Source organism: Pungitius pungitius, chromosome 12 (assembly GCF_949316345.1).
Source record: "Pungitius pungitius chromosome 12, fPunPun2.1, whole genome shotgun sequence".
NCBI classification, from domain to species: domain Eukaryota; kingdom Metazoa; phylum Chordata; class Actinopteri; order Perciformes; family Gasterosteidae; genus Pungitius; species Pungitius pungitius.
Genome location: NC_084911.1, coordinates 5991843 through 6011682, shown reverse-complemented (window position 1 = coordinate 6011682; position 19840 = coordinate 5991843). Strand labels below are relative to the sequence as shown.

Here is a 19840-nt window from a genome sequence, read left to right as displayed (position 1 = left end):
ATGCAGAAACTGAACAATGAGTTCCCGGGGGCGCTGGCCACTGTGCCACCATGTTGTAAAACCCCTCTGACGGCTTTGTTTACGCTGCACTTTGAGTAAAATAGATCTATAAAATAGATCTTTTAAACAAAATGACTTCATTGCACAGGAGTTTCCTGGAATATTTGCAAGAAAGCTGATGTTGTGGGGACCCAGAACCTTTGTCTATCCCATACAAGGTACATCCGAAGAAATTCTGCAAGCCCTATTTTGCTATTGAGTGTCCCTGCAAATACTAGTGTTCAACCAAAGTGCATTTCTATTTAGAGATGAAAACAAAATCACGGTGTTTTGTGCTGTCATCTAAAAATGAAGAGGAGGGTAAAAAGCAGGCTGAGCTTGGCTGCTGGTTGACTTTATTTATTCTATTCACTAGAGCAGTTGATTTATCAGCCATAGTCCTTAGATGTGAATTAGTTTAGTCTCCCCGGTCCAGCTGATGGCAATCTTACTCTGTTCAATGAGGCTCATTTATATTGTTAGTTAGTTGAATACCATTTACCATAATTGTTTAAAGGAAGTGCCGCGGCAATTAAATACCAAGCTGCCGATATAAAGTCGATCACAGGGTTTGATTTGGTTCTTACGTAACAACCCATGATATATTGTATGAAGATACTATCAACAGCAATCAGTGGGTGGCACAAATCCATTTATCTTGAGGTGCTCTTATAGATCAGGGTTTTAACCATCCTCAGAAGGGTTAATCTTCGTTTTACCCGACAAGCAAGCGCCTGTTCTTTCGTGCCTTTAAACTTGCACACTTGATCAGCTAAGCATGGCAGACTTTTTTTTTTCTTGCTTTGAATCAAGTCCACATCCTCTCTTTCCACCTGACATGAATTACTGTTGGTTTTGGAATCTCCATGTGTAGGATTTTGTTTTGTTTCTATCTGTGTCGGGCACACAACATGCACACACACACACACACACACACACACACACACACACACACACACACACACACACACACACACACACACACAAACACACACACGTGCACACTCACAAAACATAAACGTACACACACAATCATCAAATCACAGTTATCAGTCAAAAACGATGATTATCACATAATATCCAAAGAATATTTCCAAAGACAATTATGAAGCGGCAGTGGAAGATCTGAAGTGATTTTTAAAGTGCTCTTTTCATTACAACTGCACATAAGATAGATTTTCCTTTTGAACATAGACTCAATATTCAGCATGAGAAACTAGTCAGTCGACTCTTTTACAGCTTTGCATAGATATTTGTTCCTGACAGTTAGTTAGTAAGTCTTGTTCTGGCATTTTCTTTAACACAAGGAGCAATAACCCTAAACGCTCATCACCTCCCCGTGAGGGTGAATGTTCACTTTACCTCACACCTTCTAAAGAAGTGTTGTGAGGACTTATTACTTTCCTTCACCTTCCACCAGCTCACTGAATCAATGATGAGGGAAAGCCGCCGTGGTTTATCCGCACAGAATGACCTGCAGAGGGAGAGAGAGAGATACTTCTCATTTGTACCACCACACCGCTTGTCTGCGCTGATCATTTAAACGTCAATGCTGGAAACATAATTTACGTAGTTGTGAGGCATGGGAGAATGAATAAACAAAGCATACTCCATTGCGTGTTAAAACACGTATGGTGTGTGCTTCTGTATTTTAGGGGTTCCACATCATTTGTATGAACACAACCAAGTTGCTCTTTTGGTTTCTGCTGGTTGATTAAGAAAAACGCCAGAGAGAACCGATTTTATTCTCTTTGTTGAGTTCGGTTAAGCTTAATTTACATTTATTTTACATAAATCCTCATCAGTCTGATGGTTAATACATGTTGACAACTACTCGCAGTAGACAAAGGGATCAACTTTGATTTCAAGTCACGTTCACGTCATGCAATTCATTAAATATACGCGTTGGTTCCTTCAGCCTCAATCAACACACGTTTGGTGGCAGTCATGTGGAACTCCCCAAAACTTTGTCAGTTCTTCGTTCTTGATTGAAATTGTTTTATTGTTTATTGTGTGTTTTAAAGAATGCTTATCTGGAAGTTGTCTCATAGTTGGACAAAGGTACATGCTGTGTAAATATGTCTCACCCACAGCTCAGACTACCCCGTGGACTTCTAGTAACTATCTGCTAAAAGCTGATAGGAATGTGGCCCTGACTCAGGCGGGCTGGCTGAGCTGTTACTGAGAAGAGAGATGGTGGGAGGCGTAGGATTGTAGGAATATTTTAAAGGATTTCTTTTTTTAATTTTACGAGACCAATTGTTGTTTGGTCATTATCTGTTATCAAAAGAAGAATTTATATGTTTAAATCTACTTCATAACTGTTGTCAATGTTATTTAGTAATTTCCAGTTAAGAGTTGGGTTTGATTGGAACAATATGAAGGGCGAATTATGACTTTTGGACGGGTGTGTTTCTCCCTCTTTCTGTGGTCAGAGATGAATCACAGTTTGGCTTTCTTTTCTCTGAATGTTCTCTGGGAAAACTGTTCCTTTAAAAACGCCTTGTTGTAGTTTAGATTTTAGATGCATTATCTTTGGTCATTTTCAAATCAGACATTCTTATCTTGGAACATGTCTCCACTGAATACCAGTCTTTCTGGAATTAATTAGGCTTGTGGTGGGGCTTTAGCCTTTGCAGGTAATCCAAACAGTTCTGGCGGATGATGATGTAGGTGCATCAGAGGTAGCTGACCGATCGTTTTAGCTTATTGCGGTCAGCAAACAATTATCTTCATGGAAGTTAATGCAAACTCAATTCACATGAATTCATACGTGTCAGCCAATTATGTGTTTTCAATATTTTGAAACATACGTTTCTGTTTTGTGGAAAAATTAATTCTTGATTGTACGGTGGATTTCAAGATGTACAAAAGGTGCGAAAGCGACACACCTTGTTATTTATCAAAAGACATTCAAGGTATGCCGGCCCCCTGAACTCCATGACCTCTAATCAGAGGTGATTCGGCCTCTAGCCTCACTGAGGTCCAGCACCGGTCTGAACAAGCATCCCAGAAACACTGCAGCAATGCCGGGCTGAGATTAGACTGATGGTGGCGATAACCTGCCGTGGTCTGCAAATGGTTTGGCCCGGGGAGTTTTAATGTTGAGATGTACTGGGCTAGCGCTGCCAGTGTTTTTTAGACACATTCTGCAGCTTCAAACCTTTGCTTCGTCACTGTGAGGTAAATGGAAAAAAGGGAATGAAACAATACAACCAAAATAATGACATATCAGATCATTTTGCACCACCATCATCACCATCATGATAATATATCCTTTTTTTATGCTATATGCATTGTTTTTATCACTGAGATATCTGGATTGAGACCCCCACACATTCTCGCCAGTTATAAACACGATTTAAGAACATCTCATCATGCATCCTAGGAGCGTCCTGCATGGGAGGGAAGAGGCGCAGGAGGTGGAGAGCAGAGGGAGGGAGTGATGGGGAGAAATTAAATGAGGGGGGCAGAGCACAAACGAGAGGAGCCACCACCACAACAAAACTTCTCCAACAATCAAGCAAGTGGAACTACAGACTGGATCTCTCCTTCCCTCCCCTCGCATGGCTGCCGAGTTCCTGCACATATAACTTCAGTGTAAAGTTCTGCTGGCGGACGCAGAGGAGGGGGGTCCCCGCTTGGAAAGATGGAGCATTTAATACGGAGCAGAGCGCGCAGGAGAATACCGCTGTTTATTTACATCCTGCTGCGCGTAACAACGACCCACGCGGGTAAAGTATCCACTCAAACACCGATGATGCATGGTCCGTTTTGTCGAAGTTTTTGTAACTCTTTTTTTCAGACATCTCCATACATCACTTGGTCCATGATGGTTTTTAATGTGCACTTTGGTTCCTTTGGAAACCTGCAGATTGGCGAATGATGCACGAGTGGTTTTCAGTACGCATATGAATCACATGAATTCCCTTTAAGCGTGTATTGTAATTGAACTAATTGCATAGCCTCTGAATTGGATGGTGTCCTTCCGCTTGCCGTCAGGTGAGCCGGAGGACGTGCACAGACCTGTGATGTATGATGTCATGTTTGCGTTTGCGTGTGACCAGCGTCGGTTTACCGCGAACAGATTTAACGTCGACTCGAGAAAGAGGTGAATGGCTGAACACTGACGGAACAGAGTGGATTAACATTCCTCTCATAGATGCGTTTAATATGACCTCTCTGCTCACCTACGTCTTAAGCGAAGGCGCTTAGCACTAACACGCTTTCGGACTTATTCTGGCCCACAAATATTTTTTTTAAATTGCAGGCTACCATCTCTGCTCATACTTTGCACACATGTGTTGTACAGTGGCGGCTGGTGCAAAGTCCTTGGTAGGGCCATTGAATAATTTTCAGCACAACATCCCAGATTGATTTAATCCAAAAAGGTATTAAAAACACACTTTGCTGTTAAATGTATTCATTGCTGCACCAGGCTGTCTATTTGAGGACGCTGATTGGCTTAATTGTATGGCACGCATTTTTTTTGCAATTGGCTAAAGTGCTTCTTAGACCCGCCTTCTGCGGGCAATTCTGAGTTTGGGCCCCAGCACAGCTCCAGTAGCATGAAGACCGGATGTGTCTGACAGGCAGGCACCTCCAGGAAAAGCTATCTTTTCAAATAATACTGGGTACATTCCTAATTTCAAAAACATAATTTAATATTCTCTTTTCTTTTGTGGGGGGCTCAAGTAGGGGCGATACATTGGCCTCTACCCCTACTGGTCGTAGGAAAGAAGTAGCTGAATTGGTCATTATTTAGGACCTGATCTCTGTAAAACATATTTCACTCTCTGTCTGACTACCACAGTGTCCCGATGTCCCCATTTGTTGTACTTCTATGCTTGTTCAGCAAGTGTTCCACCCATTTCAAGACCTCCCTGTTCCCAAGATAGCCAGGGACAATGTTTGCGGGGTGTCATTTGGCCACTGCTATCCGTCTCCCACACAAGTCTGCATCCTCAGTATCTCCGCTGCAGACTATTTCACTGCAGGTGTTGAGGTTAAGGGAGAGACTCCCTGATGGAGCGACATGCCTCAACAGCAGGAGTTAACCCTGTGGTCACCGGAAGCCTCCTTAGTCCCTCGTGGCTTTCCACCTGCACCCACTTTATGGCTGGCAGGATGTGTTGGAACATAAGGCCATGGCAGGGGGAGGAAAGCCAACCGACGTAATCCCATTCAAGAGACACGGCTGCTGTGCTGTCCACTGCTTTCTCATGAGGGCCTGTGAAGTGAGGGGCTGAGATGATTTTCAAGTGCACGGGACATATGGTGGTGCTGATATGTCTTCGACACACATGCACGTGCATGTTTGAGTCTGTGCGTGTTTGCGCGCAAAAGTGCGTGTGTTTGTGACAGTGCCAGAATGTTTCCCCATATGCTGTCTGTGTGTTCAGCAGAGATGAGAGGACTTTCTAGTGATGTTTGCTTACAGGAAGAGAGAAATTCTTGCACACGTCCATGGCTAGTTTCCGTTTGAATCCTCTGTTCTTTTGCCTCAACACATTTTTGCTCAGTTTTCCTTTCCTTCTTTTCCCTTTTTTTCTGTTCCTGGGAATAGGCAATGTTTGTTTTTTATTGTATTTGCCTTATCTCTTCTTTTACATCATCGTTCCACTCTTGCTCGCACCCTGCCTCTTCCTTGACTGCTTCAGTGACAGAGGGGAAATTGTGCATAAAGGCCCCTCACTGTGTCCCGTTTGATCGAGCCTCCTTGCCAATTCTGCACCAGACTCCCAAAGGATGGCAGCACGCCTCGTTCGCCTTTGATCCAGCAACAAATTAGTGGCAAAGGAAAACAAACGAATGAGGCAGCCAAATTTAGCAGGAAAAGAGGAATTGCACGCCTGTTACAGCTCCGGGGTTTTCTTGGGCTATGTGAGTTTGTGTTTCTGTAAAGGAAACATTAAACATCAGAAATGTCAGACATGCTGACGTGGGTGGCTTGTTGCTCTTGCAGGTGTCATGTCAAACTGCTTCTCAGACTTTTGGATGTAGCCAACAGTTTGGAGTTCCCCAAGTATTTCATCGTTGGAAATGATGCTTTAACACTTTGTGCCGCTTGACTGCAATCTAAAAGTGTTCAACACATATTGGGCTTCCAGAAACTCAGTAACTCCCGTCTCCTCAAGCCAGAGTTTCTGATCACTGGGTGGATGCCTCAAGAAGCTTACTGTGGGACCATTTGAAGACTGTCTTTGTAGAATTACAATGAACAGATGGAGCTCCTCCTTACATGTCATCTGCTTTTTTATTCCTCTTCATGGGCCTCAGAAAAGTTTTTAAACAGAATACGTCACATGCACTACTGTAGCCTACACACACATTTGAGTAGAGGCCACAGTAGTAAGCTTTCCTCCCAAAGCCATCTGTAGAGTCTTGAGAACAATATGCTCAGGGACATTGTGACCTGGCTCAAATTTCAACTTCTCTGTACATGCCAAGTGTCAGACAGCAAGCTGCAAACATATAAAGGCCACAACTTTTACAGAATTCCCCTCACAAAGGAACAGAACTTCCAAAAGAGCATGTGTGTCTGTCTTATACATGGTGTGTGTATCCGGCAATTAGAGTTTTAGCACTTCAGATCGTAACAGCTGCCTCAATGTTATGATGTCTAAAGAGACTAAAGGACACAAAAGGGTTGGAACTTGAATTGGCTCGCTCATGTTAATCCTCTGTGCCTGAGGTGTGTAGGCAAATGCCCATTGGAAATTGTGTGAGCTCACTTGTGTTTGTGTCTGTTTTGGTGGTGTTATATGTTGCTTATTTACGAGGACCTGATAAAACCTCAGAAAGATAAAAAAAAATATGTGAAAAGACGTCCAACATCAGACCATTTTAAACCTTCAAATGAGCTTACTGAGTATGGAAGTGGTGTCGGCAAAGTTAAGGGAGAAGATTATGGTTAAGGAATGGCTTTTGCTGTTGTCAGAGCAGTAAAAAAGAACATGCTCACAAGTATAGAAGTATGAATGTGTCTGTGGAGGGCCCGTCCAGTTGTCGGCTTTGAGGGGCAGGTGTTTTCTCTATGGGCCAAGCAGCTCTTGGCCTGTCGGCCCGTCCTGCTGTGAACTAACATGAGCAGAACAAACTGTGGAGATTCAAGAATGTGGTGCTAATGTGAGTTGGAATGAATTGTGTAACCAAATGCCACCCGAATATTGCAGCTTTAACACCAAAAGCAACAAGAAACTGAGCCATATTCAACGGGCATTTCATTCTCACTAGGAAAACAAACTTACTGAGTGAAACCCCATTATATAAATGTTGCCTTTCCTTGTCGGTCTACTGACAAGAGAAGATACTTTTATGAATGCTTATGAATACCAACAATTTGACTTAAAATGGATTAAAGACTTAATGCTGGGCATTGTTGATCACTTTCGGTCTACACAGCCGCTGAATGACTTGCTCCTCAACCCTTTGCGATAACTAAAAGCAGACCCGACCACAAAGCACAATCAGTGCGTAAACTATCACTGCTTCGCAGTTTGTATACTTTCAGCCCAACAAAGTCCTCTTGTTACAGTGAGCTTACCTTAGTCATAGACAATACGCTCTTCTTTATTTAGAAGGAAAAGAGCAAAGTGTTTGAAAACTAAAATAATAAAGTGATTCCGAGAGAGGCAGAGGTCCAAAGTGCTGTTTTTTTCCCCTCTGTGGGCTGTGGGATAATTGAGCAACATACTGTATAAACAGCACGTGAAGGCTGTTTGGTCAAACTAGTGTGAAGGTGAGTGCAGGCAGTCTTATTTATCAATGTTGTTTGTCTGTTCATGTGCTACATTTTCATCTTTTCACAGCGTAGTGGAGTGCATTAGCTCTCCTCACCTCACAGTCTTCTTGTCCACACACAGCCGTGACCCAGACGAAAGGTCACACCCACTGCTAATTAGATTAAGGCTGCCCTTTAAGGAGCCTGAGAGAAACTCAGTGTTGATTTATTCAACTACTTCCACTGGATCTGAACCAATTTTTTCGTTATTAATCACTATATGTGTGGCAGCTTGTTGCATTTAAAGGGTCTTTGGAAGAACCCCCCCCCCCCCCCCACAACAGTAGTTTTATGTGGAGAGTGGGATCAAGATTACAAATTACAAGCTGCTTTTCCTCCATCTTCTCAGGGTGTGGTTCAAGATGCTTTGGGAAATTGTCGTTACTCAGATTCATTTTGGCCTTGTTTCTTGTTAAAATTCCCCATTTCCCAGACTCGATTGTTTTTGACAGAGTGGTATTGTGTGTGTTTGTGCGAGGGGTCTTTTCGGGCTGAGCTGGGAGTGTAGGTGGTGTGAGTCATAAGGAATGTCTTCAGACACATTTGCTTTAGAAACACAGTGCACTTCATTATGTCCATGTATGACTTAAGCTGTGCTGAGTTGTATGACCGCCGGGCATTGGAGTGTCAAGCGTCACACAGCCAGGGGAAGATACACAGATGGAGGCTGTTTGGGGGCATTTTTGGAGGAGAATGAGCACGATCTCTACTTCTTTTCCGACTGTGGAAAGCTCTGTTGCTGGGAAGACACTGTTGTCCCATTGATTAAAGCCCCCAAAAATGAAAAGATGCAGACATGCTGAATATTTCAGCTCCTTCCTAGTTCCCATGTACTCTGACCTTTTGGTGTGAGTGGAAAACACTGTGTCTTTAGTCCGTAGAGATTTTGCAATGCCATGTCTTTAGTGGTGTGGTACTGTCCTGCACAGCTAGGGCCTAAAGTGACTCAAGTGGATCCAAAGCAGGGAATAGATGACGTTCTTTTATTGATTGCTTTTTGGATCCATACTTCATGTGGCCACCAGCCACAAGCCTGGGGTTATATTTGATGCGGGCCATGATGTTGTTGCTTGCAGCAGATGTTGCATTCTCGAAAGTCCATAAGAGGTTTTCCCCGTGTGGTTTGAACCAGCTAAATTTTCTTGACAACAGTGGACTTTTGCACACTTGTATGTGGGATGCATATTATTGCATGTTCGATGGGCCGATGATTGTCAATGCAGTTTCTTTTGGAGGAGGAGGTTCTGCAACTTCGAATTCTCCCTTTGGCCTTGTTGCACATCTTGACTGTTCTCTGTTCTCTTCTTGTTGCCAGAAGTCAACAGTCTCCTGACAGTAGCTGAAGCAACTGGGCAAAGGTTATTTCTTAAAACCCATACTCACTTCAAATAGTTTATGGCTGGCGCTCACGTTGCATCTTTGGATTACTTGAAACAATCAATTCTGGTGTATTATGAAGTTTTTTTTTTTTAGTTTTTAGACAATTCTGTCATGTGGTCCTCCGAATGGGCCGGCAGAATCCCAAGGATTTGGTATAATTAGAGGCATGTTGCTTCATTTTAGAACTATTCAGCTTGTTTCAAAACCCTCTGCTTTATGACCTCTCTCTCTCCGCCTGAGTTTGTATGAGAAATAGAGAAAGAAAAAAACCTTTTAATCTTTTCTATCCCAAAGGAAAGTTTTGATGTCAAGACCAGAAAATAATGAAATACAAAAAATTCAGATTAGGTTACAGCCATGATGTGAAAGGTCAAGTAAACTGCAGTGAATAATAAAGTGCTTTGACAGAAAGGCAGATATATATTTAAAAGTACCGTTTATGAGATTGGGAACGTTTTCACTGCCTCTCAGCGGCCCTCAACATCACAGCTGCTAACATGTGATCATGTTTCTGTCCATCAGCTGTGTCCGCCGTATGAGGCAATGCAACTGTGAGCTAGTCTGTGTGTACAAACATACCCGACATGCACTAAAAGCTTGCAGAACTGATTAGTCAATAAGTAAACAAAGCACAGACAAGATGGGATTACTACAGACAAACCTCATTCACTGCTCAGGTAGACGCTGCTCCACTACGTCTCTACGCGGTAAATCTGTTTTTGTTGCCATATTGATCCTCTGTAAATCGAAGAAGGCGCCTTTCATCCAGCTACAACAACAAAGCCTCTGGCGGTGCAGATCTTTGTTCTTCTTTTCGTCTGATCAGAGTAATCATGGCTGCAGACATCCTTTTGATGCATTTCTTGAAGTCGTTGTATTTGTTTGTTGTCCCTAAAACAACTTTATTGGCCAATTCAACCATCATTGCCAACTCTTTTTATTCAATCTGGACAAAAGATCTGAAGCCTGGATGTGAACGGAGGAATGTGAAATCTTAAATAATACCAGCATCTTGATTTAAGTGGTGGTGACTTGTCTGCGACCTTTTAAAGTCAATACCTTGTTACTTGACATTTAGGTCTTTGTTCACTGTCACAATGGCTAGACCAGATTCTAAAATAATCCCCAAAGACTATGTGTGGCTGGGTGGTTGGTGCCACTTTCACAAACAACTGCCTGAGGCTAAACCAGAAACTTCTGTAATTATTGAATTAACTCTGTTTATTTATGCCAATATGACTTCGAAATACAAGCCCTAATATAGTACATTTGTTTTGATGTTAAGCTAAAGTTTTCCATTGTTGGAGCCTGGTTGTAATTCACACAGATGAACCTATTAACGACCCTGTTGCCGGGTGATGCGAGGGCGAGCTCTCAAAGCTTCTTGGAATAAATGGCCTGCGCTATACAAATAAATAATGCCATAAAACGTAGCGTGGTGTTTTTCTGCAAGCAGCGTCTGGGCATTGGTAAACTCTCTCGACATGTTTAGTTAACAAGGAGATTAAAATGCTAGCTGTGTGTGAGCGGCAAGAGCTACAGGAGGCAATTTGGGTTTAGGATCCTCATTTCAGATGCCTGGAATGCTAAGTGGTGAGTTACCCTCAAACAGCTCTTACCAGCAGCTGGTGGGAGTCTGGCAGCGCACGAAACTCTGATCCTGGCAATAGCACTCTATCAAGCAACATCTGATAACACGATGAGCGGACTGCAAAAAAGGATGAGGCTTATTGTAATGACAGAGCCGTCACTGGCCAAAACTTCATACAGATGCATTTGTTTATCAAATAAATCCCCAGAGACGCTGTTCTCCTGTTTGGGATCAAAGTCAACTTGTTTCAAGAGTTTTGAGGAAAATACTATCTCTTGATATCATTGAACCAATTTTCCTTTCCTGCTCCCAGATATTAACATGCACTCTCGGAAGACTTGCATGGAGAACACGCTTACTTGGTAGAACAGATGTTTTAACAGCGAGAATATATTATTCACGGATGTTCTTCTTTCTGCCAGTGAAGTGTTCAAATTGTAATGAATGCGATGCAGACCCATTGCGGCTCATTGGTGCAGGTGTCAGCTGTCAGGTGTTCTGCATTAGGATTACGGGTTGGACTGTGCCCCACCCCTGTCCTATAATAACACCCACAGAAGCCTGGCCACCTGCCGCCACATCTCAGAGGAGCCCGACTCTCTTCCGACTCCGAGGAAGCAGGAAGCCTCCAGCCATACTAAACCCTGCTCTTCTGCTCTGTAACAACCGGCACTTAACTGAGCCAGACAACAAAGTGCTGTCACACTGGCAGAGTTTAAGTGTTACACTGACATATCTAAAAACATGCTGCTGCAATCGACCACAAGCTCCACCCTATCGGGAGATGTTTTTATTGTATTGCATACAACTCGTGCTAGAAACAGAAATAAAAGGACCAGGGCATCTGCATATTGCAAAAAAAATCAACATCCTATTAACGGAGATATAAGCATAAAATAAAAATAAAGATCTGCTCTGTGAGAAATGTGAAAATATTCATGTGTTTCCTTTTTGTTAATTTCCAGCAGATCCCATTGATGTTCTGCAAGTGCTGGAGCTGTCAGAGAAGATGGAAGGGGTGTCCCTGGAGGCTGGTCTCTGCACCAGCAGGACGGGCTTCGACGAGCCGGACATGGCCTACAAGATCGATAAAAGAATCCAGCTCAGCGCTCCAACCCGACAGCTTTTCCCTGGTAGGGGACTTCATTTACCAATGCGGATCACTAATAAAATGAAATGTGCCACTTTTGAGAGGGATTCTCTACCCAGTAAAAGTTTCATGTTTTTCATCATTGTTATTTTTTCCTAAGGACTTAATGCCAGCGAGTTGGTCTGGCAAAATCTGCCCTCTGCTGTTCTCCATCTTGTAAGTCTCCCCCTCTTCTCTCCTTTCAGATTCAACCATATTTCCTGAGAATTTCTCCGTGATGACTACGGTGCGAGCTAAAATGGGCTCCCAGTTCTTCCTGCTTTCGGTGTATGACGAACAGGGGGTGCAGCAGCTGGGCCTCGAAGTGGGCCGTTCACCCGTCTTCCTGTATGAGGACCAGCATGGACAGCCCACACCCAAAATGTATCCCATCTTTAAAGAGATCAACCTGGCCGATGGAAAGTGGGTGGTTTGAGGGCTTATAAAGAAATATTAACTACATATCTTCCTTTATGTCTGTTTTACGGTATATTGTATCAGTGTTGTTTGTTCAATAGAACAGGTTTACCAGCATATCATAATATATATTAACTGAGTAGCTTGACTTGACTTCACTGCATGTGCTTGACTTTAAGGGAATAACATGCTTGTGAAGCACTCAAGTATTCACACTCACAGGCTCAAAGGCACGTCTAATGAAGGAGGTGCGTAACTGCTCTTTGCATTGCTGATCCTGCAGGGCAACAGACAAAATATCTGTGTTGTTTCAGATGGCACAGGGTAGCCTACAGTGTGCAGGACAAGACGGTGACCCTCTACCTGGATTGTGAGCAGAAAGACACCGTGGATCTGCTCCGTGGGGACAATGCTCGAGTCAGCACAGAGGGTGTCACTGTGTTCGGGACACGGCTGCTGGACGAAGGCGTATTTGAGGTAGGACATTAGCTAAGAATGGGAGGCTCTCAAAGTAAGCGATTCATTTTGGTGCGTTGTTGTATTATTTACTAAGGAGAGCAAATTTGAACAAAGAATGTTATTTTTTAAGTGCACTTTTGCATTAAGGCAAAGAAAAGGAAACATATGATTTCATGAGGACTACACTTGTTTTATCTCACATAAAGCCCATTAGTTGGCTTAATATACTTATACACTACATACTTTTAAAAAAGAAGTACAGATTTGAATTGTTCCTGATTTTATTAGGTAATCCCTTGATGTTTTCATATATAGAACATGATATTGTGTATGATTTATAGTATGATACATTATACATATAGTTTCTGTAAAATTGCAGGATAAGCTGAATATCTATTGAATTCGCGTCCTTTAAAGCTACTGAAGGAGAAAAGATTTAAGAGGAAAAATCACAGCTCAAGGAGCTATGAGCTTATACGGGTCTCCTGTCAATCAAGTGCTGCTGCAGGAACAAAGCAATGCAGTGAGGAGGTGGTGGGGAGGGGGGGGGGGGTGGTACAGGCTGCTGAAAACATCCCCACTTTCATCATTTCCATTGTAAAGCCTAGAAATGTCAAATTCTCTCACCTTTTTTGGACACTTTGACTCTATTTCTGTTGGCCAACTGTGCATTCGGACATCAGAAACATGCTTGACTATGAATGCGTCTTGTGTGTTTATCGTGTCGTGTGATAGAAAAATACCCAAATTCTTCTTGAAAATGGAGGGGCAGGCACGTTCACACTAAGTTCAACTCCTCTTAGCAGTAACCTTCATTGTTATTAGTCGTTCTCTGCAAGCCCTGCTCCATTGTCATTCCCTGCGAGGCATCACTCGAAATCTCCCGCCCACAGCATGAAATAGAGATCAGCTCAAGCCCCTTCCGCTGCCCTGCCCTCGGGGTCTGTCTCCTCTGCAAAGGAGCAAAAAAGAATAACAAAGATAGACACAGTTATTCGGTATATCTTTCAAGGTTGTCTGTCCCCTCGGTGTCCGGAGAACAGACCACAGTTTGCAAAGGGTTGCTGCGGTTACATTTTTTTAAGAGAGTAGAGAGGGAGGGTCGTTATCACTCCCTCTTTGCTTAACAGACAGAAGCCACACGCTTGCTCACTTTCACCTGGAACAAAAACAGATGTCCTCGGCCCTGACAAGTAAACACCCGCTGCTTTGGGCTTCTCTGTGCGTAGTCAATATCTACTTTCCAAAGCTCACCTTCCCCGTGACCTGACTTAACCTCACTGCCCCTCCCATGCTTTAAGTTGCTGTCCAATTCCTTCCTACTCCTTTCCACTTCAGTCGAGAAATGTGTCTCTCTAGAAAGCTCTCTTTTCAGACGCAATAGAACAAAGGATTTTTGACCATGCGCCAAAACCACTTCCTCATCCTACGTGTGGTGATCATACATTATTTAAGTTGATTGCTTAAAAAGCCCTCACATCCATCCTTTAGTCCAATCCATTGTCATCTTGTTGTTTTTTTCATTTCACATTTCATTGATGCAGCCCGTGTGAGGTTCAGTGTGTGCATTTACAGTGTGCATAACTGGCACATCTCGTGTGAGGCCGGTACCACTGGAAGAGAGAATACTCAGGCTGACCTCTGGGTCTCTGTTCCCAGACCCTGGTTCCCGGGGGGCGGAGGCTGGTTTTCCAGCCCAGTTCTCTTAGCTCAGCGTGGGAGCTCAGCGTGGGAGCACGGGGACCGTGGTCGGCCATTAATGTCTCTATTGCTTCCAGATTGCACTAGAAGTTCAACACTCTGCTAACATTTGCAAACCTCAAGCCGTCCGCTAGTTTGGCTGCGCTCTTTGGCAGCTGCGTGCCCTCTGTGTGTGCCTCCAACACGGTGACCGCTGAGATAAGCCTAGCGTTTATTCGTTGGGAAACGCAGATCCTTTCCAACTCGATTAGTGGTGTAAATAAGATGTTTTTGAAATAGACACTGCAAATGGCTCACCATCGGACACATATTTTTGTTTTCCTTTCCAGCACACCCTTGCATGTCCTCTTCAGATGTTCTTTCTGCATCTTGAATGGAGACAGCAGATGTGCATGATTTTGAGAAAACTTAACTAGCTGTGTGTTTGTAGAGGAAAGAGACCCTACGAGGGAAGGAAAACAGGAAAACCTCTCTCTAAAATTATTGCCTTTGATCTCAAATTGAGATTGGTTTAGATTGGATTAACTCTCCGTTGGCCTTTTCTCTCATTCGTTGTATCACTCACCTCAGAGTGCAATACTTCGCAGAAAAAAGCGAAAACTCCTTTCATGTTTGATGTTATGAATGAAATGATAATGTCTATTCCCAGGTTTACAGTTTTCTTTATTGTGATCCAGGCTTTGTGTTGACTTCTGTTGCTAATAATAAGGCGCGAGCTGTATTATAAGATGTATCAGCTAGTGGTGGATAACAGAGAAGCGATATGTTTTGATTTATTTTACCTGTGGCCAATAAAGCCTTATTAAAGACATAACAATGGGATTATAATGACCACAACATCGAGCAATTAATCTGACTTGATTTATTGCGAAAGGCTGCCCAGCAGTCCCAGGATAACATTTCAAGCAGCAACATGTTTGCAATGGCCTGTCAGTTACATAGATCCGTATCATTGATGTAATATAACATTGTCAAACACCGCGCCGTCGGGCTGCCTGCACGCGGTTTTTGTTATTGAATTGTTTTCTGTCATGCGTCTAAGAGAATAAGTACTCTACATACAGGGATTTTCAATATCAGTTGATAATTTAATTAGGGCCGGGACTTTAGCGCGTTAATTAAGATGAATTAATTAATGTGAATTAAGATTAATTAATTACACAAAAAATAACACATTAAACATTTCTTACGCATTTTTACACTTATTTTTTGCACCGCGGAACGTTTCTCACTGGATGAGTTTCGGCGGACCGATTATACTGGAGCACCAACTAGCGTCCATGACTTCAGACAACAACAAACCACAGTGAACATGAACGAAGAAGCTGACGAGACCGTGTCGGGTGGCCCCGTGAATGGGAAATTTTATTATAATAAACACACGGATGGAAGCGTCGATAAGAGCGTGGTTGTGTGCAAGCTGTGCAACAAGGAATTCGCATCGAGCCTCAAGTATCACCTCAACGCAAAACAATTAGCAGCTAGCGTGGACGTTAGCCCCACTCCGGGTACAAGGACCCACACCCAACCCGCACTGCACCAGATGACTGGTTGAAGGACCAGGGTAACTAAGTCCACGTCTGAAAAAATAACCAATGTTCTGAATGTACTTGAAAGTATTGGTCTACTTAAAAAAAACCTAGTTTACAAGGGTCTACTTACCTATAGGCTACCTGAATTTCTGAAAGTACTATATTTCTAAATATGCTATTGCTACACTGGAATTGGTTGAATAAAAATCCATGTGAAAAAAATGACTTCTCACTGTTCTCAGGTCAAATATTTGTATGTATAATATATGCAATTAATTTAGATTAATTAATTACAAAACCTCTAATTAATTAGATTAATATTTTTAATCGAGTCCCGGCCCTAAATTTAATACATAATGTACTTAAATTTCATCCAAACTCAGGTAATAGAGAAAAACATGTATAAACCACTGGTAATATACTTGACAACTTTGTGCTTTAATACATCTATTGGTAATAAATCAACTGGTTATCTCAGCAGTACAGAGCCATAGTTGGTAAGGATTGTACCACACATGCTACCATGTAGGTGTGCAGACAGTTTTATTTTGCTCATAGTGTCACAGGTACGTTTGTGTTACGTTACGTTTTATGTTACACTTGCTTATCATTTCTGTCTGCTTTTCTGGTTCATTTCAGGGAGATATTCAGCAACTGCTGATTCTGGAGGACCCGCAGGCTGCTGCTAACTACTGTGTAAACTACATACCAGATTGTGACTCTGCTGCAATGGCCCCGCAGGACGTGAGTGCTGCCACCAACAGGAGCCTATGCCTACAAAGCAGTAAACAGTTTTACACACAGCGGATGGTAGAGTAGAGCTTTAGCTCACCTTCATTAGTTGCAGACACTGAAGTCCGGATCCCTCCATTCACGCACATTTTTTGTGTTTATCACATATCACAAAATATGCTGAGCTAAAGTGGACTTGCAGAAGCACTTGTTTCACAGCCAGCAGGCTAAAGGAGTTCAAGCATGTCCATCAATAGACTTATGTGTCCCTCGGACTCGTATGATTTATGAGTGGCCAACAGCCAAGAAGAGGCCAAATGACTGAGTGTTTCAAATAGAGACTTAGATTTAGAAGAAGTGTCTTCTTTTCAATGCAACCAGCGATGGAGCATTCTTAAGGTCAGGTGCTCTCTCTCTCTCACACACACACACACACACACACACACACACATATAGAGCCAGGTGGCTATAACTCAGACATGATATAATAGCTCTTCCCCTCCTTACGGCGTGCATAAAACCTGAATCACTCATGGATATGAATGACTGTGTGTTTCTTTGGTGGTGTGTGAAAGATAGAGATAAGGGGGAGGGAGGCAACCAGATTGATGGAGGAAAATGGATGTAATTATTTGTGTGGCTGGGCTTTTGTTTGTTTCTGCATGGATATTCATGCGAGCGGTCAGTAATTATCAGAAACGGCTTTATTGGCCGTGTATGCGTACCTATAAATGAAAATTTGACTCCGGTTACACATTAATCCCAACACACTGTGCATAGGCATGAAAATATAAACAATAAATATATTAAGATCATGCTCCAGAGATTACATTACATGTCAGTTAGTTGACACTTTTATCCAAAGCGACTTGCAACAGGTGCATTTCAACCATAAGGCTACAAACTCAAAAGAAGAAGAAACAACAAAGTGCAATTTCATAAAATAAGCTGATTTAAAACTTTCTATAGATAACAGCCGTTATGAGTACAATTTAAGTGCTACAATTTGTTAGTGTTTTTAGTCGAGGTAAAGTCTGAAGAGGTGCGGAAGATGTTAAGTCTCTCTGCGGTCCTGATGTCATCAGAGAGCTCCTTCCACCATTTAGGGGCCACGACAGCAGAATGGTAATCTGGCCGAGTGCTTTTCTCTCAGAGAGGGAGGAACAAGCAGCTTGGCAGATGCAGAGCAGAGTGTGCGGGTTGGGATGTAGGGTTTGTCCATGTTCTGCATGTAGACTGGACCCGATCCATTCACAGCACGGTACGTGAGCACCAATGTTTTGAAGTGGATGCGGGCGGCCACTGGAAACCAGTGAAGAGAGCGGAGTAGTGTGGGAGTATTTGACTCTTTAATGGGACCGTGGGGCCGTGATGATTTTAAGAACCACATAAAGTCTGAATCCAGAACATGTCACATTATCCGTCACCCCTCTGACCTACTTCCCACCCTTCTCTGTTTGACACTGACCTTCAGCAAAATGTTCAGGCCATATATATCACTGACACGCAATGGACATCAGGAAACAACTATGTTTGTTCACTTGCTAGAGCTCACTGAGAAGTAGCACCTCTCGTAGACACGGTGACCCCTGACCACTAAAGCAAATATGTCTTTTGCATGGTCTTGAGAGGAAATAACTCTGTGTTTGTTTGTCCTGTACCATTTCATGTTTGCTGGAGGTCTTTGCCAGCTAATTGATAATCACATTAAGGGTTTGACCCCATAACAATGTCACGGGTTCTGTATGCATCACTTTACTGTCCCTTACTTTTGCTATCATTGTATTTTCATTCACAACAGTATTTCTTTTTCTCTCCATCCTCCACCTGGTTCTTCAACTTGCATTCCCTTTTTCACAGCAGAACTCCCAACTCGGGTCTGATTTTCTGATGCATGAAACAAAGGAGCCCACCAAAAAGGACAGGAAAGGCAAAAAGAAGAGGGACAAGGGCTCTAAAGGAAAACGCAAGGGCAAGGGCAAGGGCAAGAAGGGATCCAGGAAGAAAAAACACCAAGAGGAGGATCTTGAGGATGGGTTCCTCAGAGTGTCCACGACGGTGCCTCACCATCTCCCCCAAGAAACCTTTCAGCCCACAGATTTGCCCGAAATTAAGAACACCCCAGAAACTGTCACCCCCACTGAAGTGCTGGACAAGACCCTCGTGGAGATGGCCACACGTGAACCTGACTCTACAGCCGTGGTGCCCACTGCGTTGCCTGAATCAAAGGTTCCTGAGGAGGTAGAGAAGTTTACTTGTTGATGTGCTTCTCCTCAAACCTCCTCCTGCCATTTGCAGTTCAAACCGATTACATTAGTAACCATAGGTAACACTTCTTCCCTCTGTAGTGGCTTCCTGACACCACTAAACAGCACTATTCCAATCATCACTATTACATCCCTTCTGGAAAAAAACAGAAGAAGGCTTTCTAAATTCTAACCTTTTGATGATCTTATTGCTTAACTTGTGTGCTTTTTGTAGAATAAGTTGTAGCAAATTCATACTATATATCCCAATGTGAAACATCTTGTAATCAAACTCTTTTGGTATCATTTGTTGTTGTATATGGGAGTGCTCGCTATTAATGATGAGAGCTCAGTGTCCCCTGGTTCATCTTTGCCATGACTCATTTGAGCCTGAATGTTGGCCTGCAGGAGGACAAGCAGGTGAAGAAACCAGTTAAAGAGGAGCATGGAGATGACCTTTACGGAGACCTCTATGATAATCCATCAGTTGCCACGGTAACAAAAGGCCTGAATGTTACTGAATACGAGGTAGGTTAAATGCTAATTCTAGACATGCCTTCACCTCAGCCCAAACACACTGAGAGCTTATTTTGGTATTCACTACACATACATGGAGGTTTTTTTTTCCATTCCTTTCCAGATTCTTGAATATGAAGATTACAAGAATGCCACCCAGTATGAAGAGTACGAGGCATACGACGACGCTTTTGAATTTGCAGAGCGGGAAAGAGCAGAGACGTGGGATGGGCAGGTAAATGTCATACATCAAGGGAGTGGCCACATCTTCAACGCCATGCGTCAAGTGGTTTCTAACGATTCACATCTATTCAC

At 43.0% G+C, this 19840-nt stretch overlaps 1 protein-coding gene across 3 annotated transcripts in view; it reads left to right on the top strand.

The window, feature by feature from the left end:
* Positions 1-3528: 3528 nt before the first annotated feature.
* Positions 3529-19840, top strand: part of col5a3a (collagen, type V, alpha 3a) — a 41374-nt gene continuing 25062 nt past the window's right edge. Inside the window, exons 1-8 of one of the 3 annotated variants that reach the window (XM_062566180.1) lie at positions 3529-3773; positions 11762-11926; positions 12129-12345; positions 12654-12816; positions 16671-16775; positions 18624-19004; positions 19418-19537; positions 19650-19760. In XM_062566180.1, coding sequence (XP_062422164.1) covers positions 3689-3773; positions 11762-11926; positions 12129-12345; positions 12654-12816; positions 16671-16775; positions 18624-19004; positions 19418-19537; positions 19650-19760 — 1347 coding nt within the window. In that variant the 5' untranslated portion in view covers positions 3529-3688. Of the gene's footprint in view, positions 3774-11758; positions 11927-12128; positions 12346-12653; positions 12817-16670; positions 16776-18623; positions 19005-19417; positions 19538-19649; positions 19761-19840 lie in introns of all 3 variants that reach the window. The other 2 variants (XM_062566179.1, XM_037477098.2) reach the window with 2 other exon arrangements.